General features: G+C 36.8%; 1 protein-coding gene across 24 annotated transcripts in view; it reads right to left on the reverse strand.

Moving 5' to 3' along the window:
* The window catches only part of PPFIA2 (PPFI scaffold protein A2), a 533343-nt gene that overhangs the window by 29270 nt on the left and 492005 nt on the right, over window positions 1–12068 (reverse strand). For all 24 annotated transcript variants that reach the window (XM_027769717.1, XM_006142879.3, XM_006142880.3 and 21 more), the window contains 2 exons: window positions 9056–9137; window positions 4397–4597 (listed from right to left, as the gene is read on the reverse strand). In XM_027769717.1, the coding sequence (XP_027625518.1) occupies window positions 4397–4597; window positions 9056–9137 (283 nt within the window). The remainder of the gene's footprint in view (window positions 1–4396; window positions 4598–9055; window positions 9138–12068) is intronic.

The following is a 12068-nucleotide window of genomic DNA, read 5'->3' on the forward strand; positions in this document are numbered from 1 at the left end:
TACATTGTATGGGGTTAATAATAATGAAAAGAGGGATCAAAGTCAATTAAAAGAAAGCTATTAAAAAGAAGAAAAACTGATAGTATGCAGGAGCAGGGAATATACTTGATAGGGGCATAGATATTGGGCAAAACCACTTGGTAGTGACCTTAGATGATTTACTTTTATTTCTGTATTTGTTTATCCCATCTGTAAAACAGTTATAATACAATATCTATCTCATAGCATTAAGGCTTAAATAAGTTATTATATATAAAGTACTTAAACTAGTGCCTGACTGTTAACAACTTGCTGTTGGTTTTTTCTCCAGTGCCATTAGAAATTCTGTTAAGCAACCTCTATTCACACAAATCTTAATTTAATAAATACTCTTTTCCCCTTATACTTTGTTAGTTCTTATGCCTTAAATTTCTACTCAGATTTGAATTATATGGCTATCAAAGATCATTTTATTTGTTCCCAGGCTGAATTATTTCTATTGCAATTTTTTAGATTAAAGCAATTTAAATAAATGCTACATAAAGCAAAAAATAAAAACTATTTGGCTCATGTATAAACACTTAATTGGGTTATTTGGAAAGACAAAATAAAGGGAAATCTTAAGAAACACTGTGAATGAAGCATAACTTCATCAAAATTTGGGGATGAAATCGTGTATATCCACGATTGCGTATTCACGTAGCTTTTGAGTTTTCTTTGAAATCACTTTTCAAAAAAGAAGTCTAAACTAGAAAATTGAAGATGTTTTATGGATGAGGTTATTAAAGAAAGATGCTGGGGAGCTCCAGGCATTGGAAATACAGTCAGAGAAAATTCCTAGGTGCTTTATCTAATTTGCAAGTGCCTGAATATGTACATATTTTTTCTTAGGATAAAATATTTAAATAATGTACTGATTTTTTTATGACTTTTTTTTTAACTTTGCCAGAGGATGTATGTACTTATCAGAGGAAAAGAGACAAAAGTGAGGAGGAGGAAGCCCCTGCAATGAGGTGTGGCCATTCTACAAGCCCTTCTCCTTCATTTTCCCATCCTGTTGGACTTTGGGTCATACATGCACATGTACCTGGTGTCTTTTTCAAGCCATCAGGGCTGGGATTCAAACCATGTGGTCAGCCATGTGAGATTTGGCTCCCCAGTCCACCCTGAATTACAACTTCTAAGCCACCAGGTCCATTGAACCGCGATCGACTACATGGAAGTCCAGTGACATAGCCATTATGCTAACTGCTAGTCCCAACCTTTGTACTTTCTAAGTAGGAATCCTAAAATGTAAAGTTAGGCTATGACACTAAGATATATTAATCTTGGGCCAGCAGGTGACATGGTGGTTCAGGCACGGGACTCGCACATAACTGACAGTGATTTGAATTTCAGACCTGGCAGCTTGCTTTCTCACTTTCCCTTTCTCTCTCTCTCTCTGTCAGCCTGGTCAAATTATAGTAACAAATAAAATTAATTTAAAATGAGATATTAATCCTCATTTTATGAGTTAGATACATCACTATAAATTTAGGTAGAACTTTTGTTTTGAAAAGCAAATCATACTTGAAATATATTAAAGATATATTCAAAGTAAGTAAATGTTTATATGTAGATGGAGTAAAAGAAATATTATAGTAGATAATTTTTAAACCCCAAAGACTAATTTAACTTGCCTTTTATGTAACTTGCATCAACATTTGGCAAAAGGCATATATCCTCTATGCAAAGAGCTTTTATGTTTTATTAAAAAACTAGTATTCTGGGACCACCATATGGCATAGTGGTTATGTTGCTGGACTCTGACATGACCGACCATGGTTCAAGTCCCAGACCCAGAGGCTTGAAACTCATGCTGGGCATGTGTGCATGTGTGCCCAAGATCCCAGGAGGAAAAGGAAGAGAATGGATTGCAGCATGGCCATTCCCATTGGGGGGGGTGTGATTTCTCACTTTCCCTCTCATTGTCTCTCTCTGTCTCTTTGAACTCTTAAAAAAAGAAAAAAATAAGCAAATAAAATATTCCTATAATCATATAATCACATGAAAAATTGAAAGTTATGAAGAGACAAATAATACAAGTATTAGATCAATAAGAATATTAAAAAATTAATGTTAATGGCAAAATTTTAAATGTAAATTTAAGCAGTGAGATAACCAGGTTGACAAAGGGAGGGGATGTGGCAATATAATTCCATGTGGCAATCAAAATTTAAAAGTATTAAAATATGGGCTGACTGTAACGCAGAAGTACACTACTCGAGAAAAGCCAAATCCCACATGGTGACTGTGGTTCAAATCCCCACCCAGGTGGCCTGAAACATGTCGAACCTGCACACACATACCTAAGATCTGATGGGCTGGAGGGCTGGTGGAAAGGGATCATAGTGTCAGCAGACCCTGTGAAGGGTGCTCCTCTCTCTCTCTCACTCTTTCTCTTTCTCTCTCACTCTAACATGCACATGCTCTATCACAAATAAAAAGGAAAATAATATATTAAAAATATAAATGCCCCATACAGAAATATTGCTACAAAATAACCATTTTTTAAATTTTATTTTATTGCTATAGCATGTGCACTCGCCAGAGACACAGAGGGACAAAAAGTGAGAAATCACTCTCCAAGGGTGATGGCCACTGTGCAATCCCTTCTCTCCATTCTCCTCTTGGGATCTTGGGCATGCACACACACACCCGCAGCATGAGTTTTAAGCTGTCAGGTCTAGGACTCGAACCACAGTTGACTACATGAGAGTCTAGCAATGCAACCATCATGACATCTGCTGGTCCCACCATGCTCATTTTTAATTTAACTGCCTGCACATATTTAGCACATAATGAAAATTGTTAAGTAAACAAAATGTTTAATAGTAGGGATTTAATTAAATCAATTATATTCCCATAAAAGAGGTTTGCAACAATTGAAAATTATACTAGGATTACATATTTGGTAAAATGACTAAAATCTGTATGCTATATTATAATAGTAAGTTTCAAAACAAAAATATAAAATAATTTATTACGTGAAATAATCTGTCTTTATGAAAAGAGAAAGAAAAAAGACTGGAAGATCTCTATCAAAAGTGAATAGTGCAGAACAGCAGATGGTATAGCAGTTAAGTCGTTGGACTCTCACATGGTCGACCATGGTTTAAGTATTGGATCCAGTGACTTGCAAATCATGCCAGGCACATGTGCATTTGTGCCCAAGATCCTGGGAGGAGAATAGAGGGTGGGTGATTTCTCACTTTCCCTATCACTGTATCTTCTTTCAGCAAGCACACATGCCCTATGGCAAAAACCTCTTAAAAAAATTTAAAAATAGTGAACAGTAAAAAATTCAATGTTGGGAACCAGCAGTTAGCGTAATGGCTATGTCGCTGGACTCCCACGTAGTCGACCGCAGTTCGTGTCCCGGACCCGGTGGCTTAAAACTCACGCCGGAAAAAAAAACCGAGAGGAGAATGGAGGAGAAGGGATTGCGGCGTGACCATCCCCCCTGGGGGGTGATTTCTCGCTTTCTGTCTCTATGTCTCTCTCTCTCTGTCTGTCTGGCGAGCGCACGCGCCCTACAGTGAAAATCTCTCCAAAAAAAAAAAAAAATTCAATGTTGATTATCTCTAGAATCATTATTTTCAGTTTTAGTTTTTATTTTTTGTCTTTTTTTTATCTTACTAATGTTATTTGTAAGGATTGTGTTATTACTTCTGTAAACAAGTATGTAACTTAAATGCTATAAACAATGTATTTCCTGTCCTTCAAATATTAATTCTTTCTTGAAGCCATATCAACCAGAAGGGGTTTCTCCTTTCTTGAAACTCAACAGCACTTTACTTCTATTTCACATTTAAGTAAAATGAAAAAGGGAAAGAAAGAAGGAAGAGAGGAAGGAAGGGAAGGAAAAAGGGAAGGTTGATCAATCTTGGAACAGAATAAGCTTAGGGTTTTGCTGCTTGGGAGAAAAAAAATTTTTAAAGAATTATTTAACTTTATTTATTATTATTATCATTATTATTTTCCAGTTTGATCAGAGAGAGGCAGAGAGAGAGAGAGAGACAGGAAGTGAGAAAGCAAGCCACCAGGTCCGAGACTTGAACCGTGGTCGGCCACGTGGGAGTCCAGAGCCTTTAACCACCATGCCATTTGCTGGCCCCCAGGAGAAAAATTTAAACTACAGTTTAGATACTAGCTGGAATGTCTATCCTGGCTGCAGCCTTCATGTCTGATATGAATCACAGTTCCTCAACTGAAAACCTATTAAATATAACAGCAAGGTTAATGAAGAGCAAACTAAATCTCTTCAGAATAATTCACGCTGACACTGAAATGTGGGCTGCCACAGTTTTGCTCTGTGGACTTAGACATGCTGCTATTTCTTCAGCCTGGGGAAGGGAGGGAGCACACACTGACTCACAGTTCGGGATGTTGGAGGAGCTGAAGGACTTGTGAGGGAGACCATCTCCTGGATTGCTAATCGGAGTTTTAAGCGATGCAGTGGATTGCTAATTCCAATTTCTCTCTGAATCTCAGTGTCAGATAAAGCAGACATGATAGCACCACTCTTCACATTGGCTCGACAGGCTGCCACATACCAAGCAGGCATTCCCAACCAGAGCTGTTGGATAGGAAAAAAAAAAAATACACACACACAGAGATTATAACAATAGTTAACATTTTATTACAGTTCTTATATACTATAAATTATTCAAAGTACCTTACAGCCATGAATGTATTTACTGCTTACAATCCCATGAGATAATGCTGTCATTGTTTTCTCCAGGGGAGACAGATGTACGGTGTTATTAAGTAAATTGCTCAACAATACCAGTGAGGCAGTGACAGATCCAAGATTTGAAGCTGAGGCATTCTGGCTCTAGAAACTGCATTTTAACAACTATTTTCCATTACTAGAGATAAAAGCAGTAGTTGCATGGCACTAAATTCCCCATTATATGTAAAGACAAGAACAGGTATGATCTGCATATGATAAGCAAATGCTTTTGTAATGAGTGATTTCAATTTTTTTTTTCTTTCTTTCTTTTTTTTTTTTTGTAGAGATTTTTCGCTATAGGGCGTGTGCGCTCGCCAGACAGAGACAGAGAGACAGAAAGTGAGAAATCACCCCCCCCCAGGGGGGGATGGTCATGACGCAATCCCTTCTCTTCCGTTCTCCTCTTGGGGTCTGGGGCACGCACGCACACGTGCCCGGTGTGAGTTCTAAGCCACCGGATCCGGGACGTGCACTGCAGTCGACTGCGTGGGAGTCCAGCGACATAGCCATTACGCTAACTGCTGGTCCCGAGTGATTTCAATTTTTAAGTCTCCTGAGAATTTTGTGTGTGAAGACATTCTGTCACTAGAATCTCTACCATTTCTATTCATGTGATTTTGAGCAAATACGCAGTGTAGCTAACCCACATTTCCACTTACCTTCCAACATCATGTGAAAGTTTTCTGAATTTAATCAGATGCTATACATGAAATTGCTTTTTGGAGAATGAAATGTCATATTAATGAGAGAGACTAACATTAGAGTTACCTGGAAAACCATGGCTAAAGAGAGTAACAAAATTAATAATGCAATTGAAATCAGGGATTATGGCTTTTCAATTTTGCGGTGAGCCTCTACAAAGAAAAAAGCAGCAGCAGCTCTATGCAGAAAGCAGTCGGGTACACATATGAATGTCAGCTCACGTGCATTGTGTTGTAGTATCTGAACTGTATAACCTTAAAAAAGGAATAGCCTCACCATTTCCCCCCCACTATTATCTATGAATAAGAAGCAGAAAATATAAAAAATTAGCTATTTAATTATTTGTCTTTAAATATAATATGTACATATAAAATCTGTTGACATGAACAGGTTAAGCAAAGGTAAACAATATGTGAGAATGAGAAAAGGTGAGAGAAATAAGGAAAAATATAAATCAGCAAAACACAAGGCCAAAAGTCAAGCACCAAGAATCAGAAAAGTCTGGGTTCTAATTATTTCCCTATATTGATTAGCCAGGTAACTTAGATAGACCTCAGTCTCCATTCTTATTGTAAAACTATACAAACCGTAAAGTGATTACACTATATTATGTTAAGTCACCGCATTAGGGAGGCTAAGGTGTCTCCCAATGGTTGTTGCCTTTTGGGATCCATAACCTTGTCTAATCTCCTTCCTTTGAGAAGGGCTGGACCTAGTGTCTTATTGCTAATGAATAGCATATGACAAAAGAGATGGGATGTCTATTTTTTAAAAAATTAGGTTATTAAAAGACTATAGTTCATTTTTTGCTAGTCCTCTTCCACTCTCCTCTCTGAGCTCTTGCTCTTGGGGAATGCAGCTCTGTGGTATGGGTAGTCCTATGGGGAGTCAAATATGGCAAGGAACTAATGTTTCAAGCCAACGGCTCTCAAGAAATTTAATCATGACTGTAACCACATAAGTCACGGTAGAAGTGGATTCTCCCAAAATCAAAGTTAGAGATGACTACAGTCCTGGAGACTGAGCAGAGGAATCTATATCCAGATCCTGACCCATGAAATAATGCCCAAATCAAATAATTCATTATTTGGCTATGATAACTGATGCAGATATCTTTTTTGTTTAAAAGTTCTATCATATCTACTCTATTAGAAAATTATTTGTTTCAGTCAGGAAACACACACACACACAAAACAATAAAGAGCCATATCTTTGAGTTACTATGGCCAGGGCTGTGATGAAAGAAAAGAGAAGATTTGAGTTCAGTAGTCACGTAGTCACTGTACAGTTTACATTACTTTCAGGCAGGTAAGGCCAAAAATAAAAGCACCTTACTTTGAAAAAACCATTAGAAGTGACACCGAATGAGACTTAACTTCTTAGTACATATATCAAACTGTTTAAAAAAAAACCCTAAGCATCTAAATATCCCTTCACTGGACCCTAATAATTTTCCTCCTCTCTAAGTTACTTAGATTCCCGCACTGATTAACATTACCCAAATACTTTCCAATGCATTGTTACTGATGAAATTTGTGATCAGACTTTGAAGGGTTTTTGATGTGGCTAAGTGGTGTGTGAAACATCAGACTCCCTCCTACACAACACTTTTAACAGAATATGCACTCCAGGAGGTGCCAAAGGAGGTAAAAGTGAAGCGCTCTCATTCATTGGATCACCTCGCTCATTCATCTTGTTTATTCCATTTTAGAATTTGAGGCACATTAGGAATCACATTATGAGCAATTTCTGTGTGCTCAGGATAGGTTTAATTAGCACAAACTCCACTGCCTGTCATTTCCTAGCACCTTAATGTCAGGAAATCTGTTTTTTATATCTGAAGGATTTGTTCATCACCTGCCAAAATAACAAATAACTCTCTGTCAAACTGCAGCTCTTTTTATGAGGGTGAACAAAAAACTGCTTTCATTTCTGAGGTGTGATTTCTTAGGCATTTTGTCTTATAATTGATTTTCTCTTAAGTATAGTAATTTTAAAGACATGGCTTAGGAAGCAGCGCTGATCACTAATATGCAAATTTCTCTGAATGATACAAAAGAATGAAATAAAAAGACAAAGTTTCCTTTCAGTTAGTCCATGAAAAAAAATTCCAAGTATGTTTTTATATCTATGTTAAGTCTATTTTTTAAACTAACATGGGCCTTGCGTTTTCTTTATTGACTCCTTAGGTAGCTTTGGATATATTATAATGAAAGCAGCTGTTTCATAACCTTGAACTATTTAAAACAGTGTGTATAATTGCCTGTGTCAGGCAAGAGGATCCTAGATTCTCCTTTGCCTTGACATTGGTATATCCTAGCAACAATTAGAAGTCTATATTAGAGAGCTGATTATAAGAGACAGAGAACAATATTGAAAAGTGGCACAAAGGGAACCTTCGTGGTCAAATATGTATATTTGTTTCATTTCCCTGTCTGTTTCTGCTTCCATCTACCCTGTTCATACATTGCCTTATTTTTCCAAAACACTGTGTTGTAGAGGAAATGCTAATATAATTGTTTCATTGTGACATTCAGGTTTGACAAAGAAGAGAACAAAGGGATACATTTTCTGCTTCATCCGGATTGTCTAAACCTAGCTAGTTAGTCAGTCATCATAGAGAATTATGTTCAGGAATTAAATCAGAAAGGATGGCTCCCTGTACAATTAGGTGGTCTTGACATCTTGAATAACAGAACTATTGCATATGGAGATGACTCTTCTCTGTAACCTGCTGATGAGTAAGTAAGGACCCTGAACGAATGGACAGGATAGCTGTCTTGAAATACCAGAAAGGTGGCTCTATAATTGTTTATTCTCCTGCTCTAGATGTGAAGAGGGCAAAATTTAGTGAGGCTTCTTTTTATTTTATTGTGTGCTCTCTGCTGCTACAATCACATGAAAGTGTCATAATAAAAATCACCGTGTTCATGGGTCCCTAGGATAAAAACAAGTATTACCTTTATGAGTGACACTGGGCTACTGGGGAGCTATGATTTCAGAAACCTGTCTCTAAAGAACCATTAGGGACAGATGGTGGCACAGCAATAAAGCAGGCCACTGTGCAGGGCTGACCCACATGGCAAAGTTCTGTGTACACCTCCAGAGATCTCTTGGAGTGCACTGGGTCCATGACTGCCCACAATCCAAGGCTGACTAAAGCTGGGGGTGAGTCTCAGCATCAAGATCCCATTGTGGGTGCTGTCACACTTTCTCCCCCTCATGGAGAAAATAAATAAAGTCTTAAAAATTAAAAATGTATCCAATTGGTAGTGATTAATATAAAAAGCTATTTTCTTCTTCTTTCTTTTTTTTTAAACATTCAATCACTGTGTATCATTCAGCATACCAAATGAATTTTCCCATCATGAATACACTGTATATTGGTTCAGTCAAAGATATTACCATACATATCAACAGATAATTTTCCATTTTTATGTCCCTTAAATATTTTTCTTTCTTTTCCTCTTGATTCCCTCCCTCTCAACGTTACCTATTCCCCACTCTCCTCCCACACTGCCTGAAAGAGAGGCATTGTATGTCCCCACTCAGTATATACCAAAGGTCTGCACTCTATGGTTACTGGTTTAATTCTCTTACCTCCAGCCACGCAACCACAGTGGGCCCATCCCACTGAGCAAAAGGTAATCCCTTTCTCCGAGCTTCTTCAAGAAGTTCGTGCCTGAGGTATATAGCAAAGGTTATTAGGTTATATAGAAAAATATTGATGTAATTATTTTAATAATATTTTAAAATAATAATTCTTCATTAGCATTTTATGAGATAATACAGAATGATAGAATTCTTTCTTACACATAAATCAGTCATTAATTTTATTGAGTGAAATACTGACATCTAAAATTAATTTTCCCCAACATTTACTCACTAAAATCCAAACATGTAGTGCTAATAGACTAAGAAGTTGAATTATATTATCAACAAATATTTTATCCCTTTAACAGTAAGATGGCCCATATATTCATATTCAAGTGTACACTATGGGATTGCAATGTGGCTTTTTTCATCTGCCCTGCTTTCTCTCTCTTACTATCTTAGTGGCAATGAAAAAAATAGAGAGAGAGATGCAGAAGAAATTTTGGTCATTTTAATCTCATTTTAATAATACACTTGATTTTAGTATGCCTTATGGGTCCAGGGGTCTATCTTATGAGCAAGTTCTCTGTCTAGACTATAAAACAACTCCTCATCTGAAGAGAATAAGGTAAATTGATTTCCACCAATAGCTAGCAATGTAACATGTGAAATTCAATAGTGTATTTTCGTTTATAATCACACCATTTTAAATGAAAGTAAAATACCCCAATGATAATTAATGATTTTTTAAAATCACAAAATATAAAGAGTCTGAGCAAATATATCTGTAATTCAGATGCTCTGCTACTGAGACTTTATAACAGACATAAAGTTACAGAATCAGTCTGATATTATTCATTATTGAGATAGCAGGTATGTATTTTCATTTAAACTGTAATTCCTATGTATTTGGTCAGGATTATACTTGAAAATCTATTCTCTATCCATTGATCCTATTCATAAATGAGAACAACATATGTGTGTGTATGTATATATATGTGTGTATGAATATCACATATGAGCTCTAAAAGAAAGCATTTATTTCCTACTATTGATCAATTACTTATTGTAGTAGACTATACTAGTATATTAAAAATATATAGTTAAATATGCGTTTCACCACAAGAGTTTTCTGTGTTTGAAACAGATGCTTCTGACAAAAATGCACTTGAAAAAGAAGCAAGAAGCAGGGAAATGAAGTAATTGTGGCTGACTAGAAACACGAAGCAACTGCTGTTTTATTTGAGGGCATAGCAATGCTAAATTCTCTCTCTCAGTAAGTTGTTCAGCACCTGAGAAAGGGGACAGCGACTCTGGCGCCCTAAACCAGCAGTGAAAAACAGAGGTTTTTTCTCACTGGGTTTCTTTTACCATCAACCATTCCTTGGAATTCTCAGTGACATTCCTTCATTGAAAACCGATTTCAAACAGCTTAGTATGGCTGTGACTGATTTATTTATAGAAATATATCGAAAGACCAAAACCCAAGTATCTGGTACTTACTGAGCTCTGCTGAGAGCTAAGATCCATTTTTGTATGGAAAATAGGAACATAGACCAAATTTTTCATGAGATCCCTTGTTAGACAAAACAAACAAATGAACTGTCCAGAAATATGATACAATACACAAATAGCTGCTAAAACTGGGTGAGGCACATTGTAAGTACGACGATTTGGGGAAAGAGGTTAATAGCAGTAGAAACAACTGGTGAAGCATCAGGACAACTAAGCTGGCATTGAAGGGCATGTAGGAAAGAGATGGAGATAATGTTCTTAGAAAAGATAAGTATTAGTGAAGGTGCAAAGGTAAGACTTAACATGGGACACGTGCAAGAAAATTTAGAGTTGGCCTTGACATAGCCTATTAGCAGAGTTGTAATGTTATATCCAATAAGGAAAGGAACGCTGATATTTTTGTACTAGGTAAGTAAATTAAATAGGAAGAAAGGAATATACACTTATAATTAGTTACTTTTGCTGTTGTTGTTGTTTCATTTAGTGAAAAATCAAGTAAATGTGCACTAATGACCTGGGATGTGCATAACATTTTCACAAGTGCATTATATGAGTTATACAAAAGCCATTTTTAAATGTTAGGACAGGTTTTAATTTTGAAAAGTTTGACTAGTTCCCTGATTTTAAAAAATGCATCAGAAAAACCAGAATTAATTTGTTAGCCCTTAAGTCTGAGCATATAAACCTGGGCTCATTAACTCTGCAATCATACTCCATATGACTAAAAAGAAAGTAGTCCAAGAAGTTGTTAGGGGCCATGCTACTCTCTTCACCCCTCTGACTCAGCACCCACCTTACCCAGCAACACTGGCTTCCTTACTGTTCATGGAAAATGGCCTAGGCCTCTCCTGCCTCAGGACCTTTACAGCTGGTGTTCTCACTCTTTGGGATGCTCTTACCCTCTCTCTCCACTTGGCTCACTCCCTCACCTACTTTCAACCTTGACTCAAATGTCCTGTTCCCTCTGAACACCTCCTCCCCTACCTCCTCTGACTCCAACTGGGCATTTCTTATTTCCATACCTCGCTTAACTTTTCTCCATTTCTTTTATCTTTTCACATAGTATATAGTTTATTCCTCAGTCTAACATGTGCCAATAGAATGTAAGCTTAAGGAGGACCTCTGTTTTCACTTATTCTATTCAAAGATGAATTTGAAGTCTAGAACACAGGTACAGAAGAGGGGCTAAGTAAACAGTGAATGTTGGACACACCAACCAGTGTTTATTTTCAAGTGCCTGTTTCAGTAAATTGTGTCTTTTTTTTTTTTTTTTTTTGGAGTCCAAATACCTTTTTTCCATTTTACCTTATAATCACATTTAAATTTTTATGTTTTAAAGAATGAAAACTTTTCTTGCATTCTCCCTTCCTTTGAGCTTTCATTGCCTGTTTTATCAAAATGGCACTGATTCGAGCCAATCCCACAAGTCTGATCTGGTTTAGGATTCCTAATAGGAATATGGTTAAGTGGCAACCTGGTGTGCCCAAAGAGTTGTATTCTATTT

This window comes from Tupaia chinensis, unplaced genomic scaffold (assembly GCF_000334495.1).
Source record: "Tupaia chinensis unplaced genomic scaffold, TupChi_1.0 Scaffold000085_1, whole genome shotgun sequence".
Taxonomy (NCBI): Eukaryota; Metazoa; Chordata; class Mammalia; order Scandentia; family Tupaiidae; genus Tupaia; species Tupaia belangeri.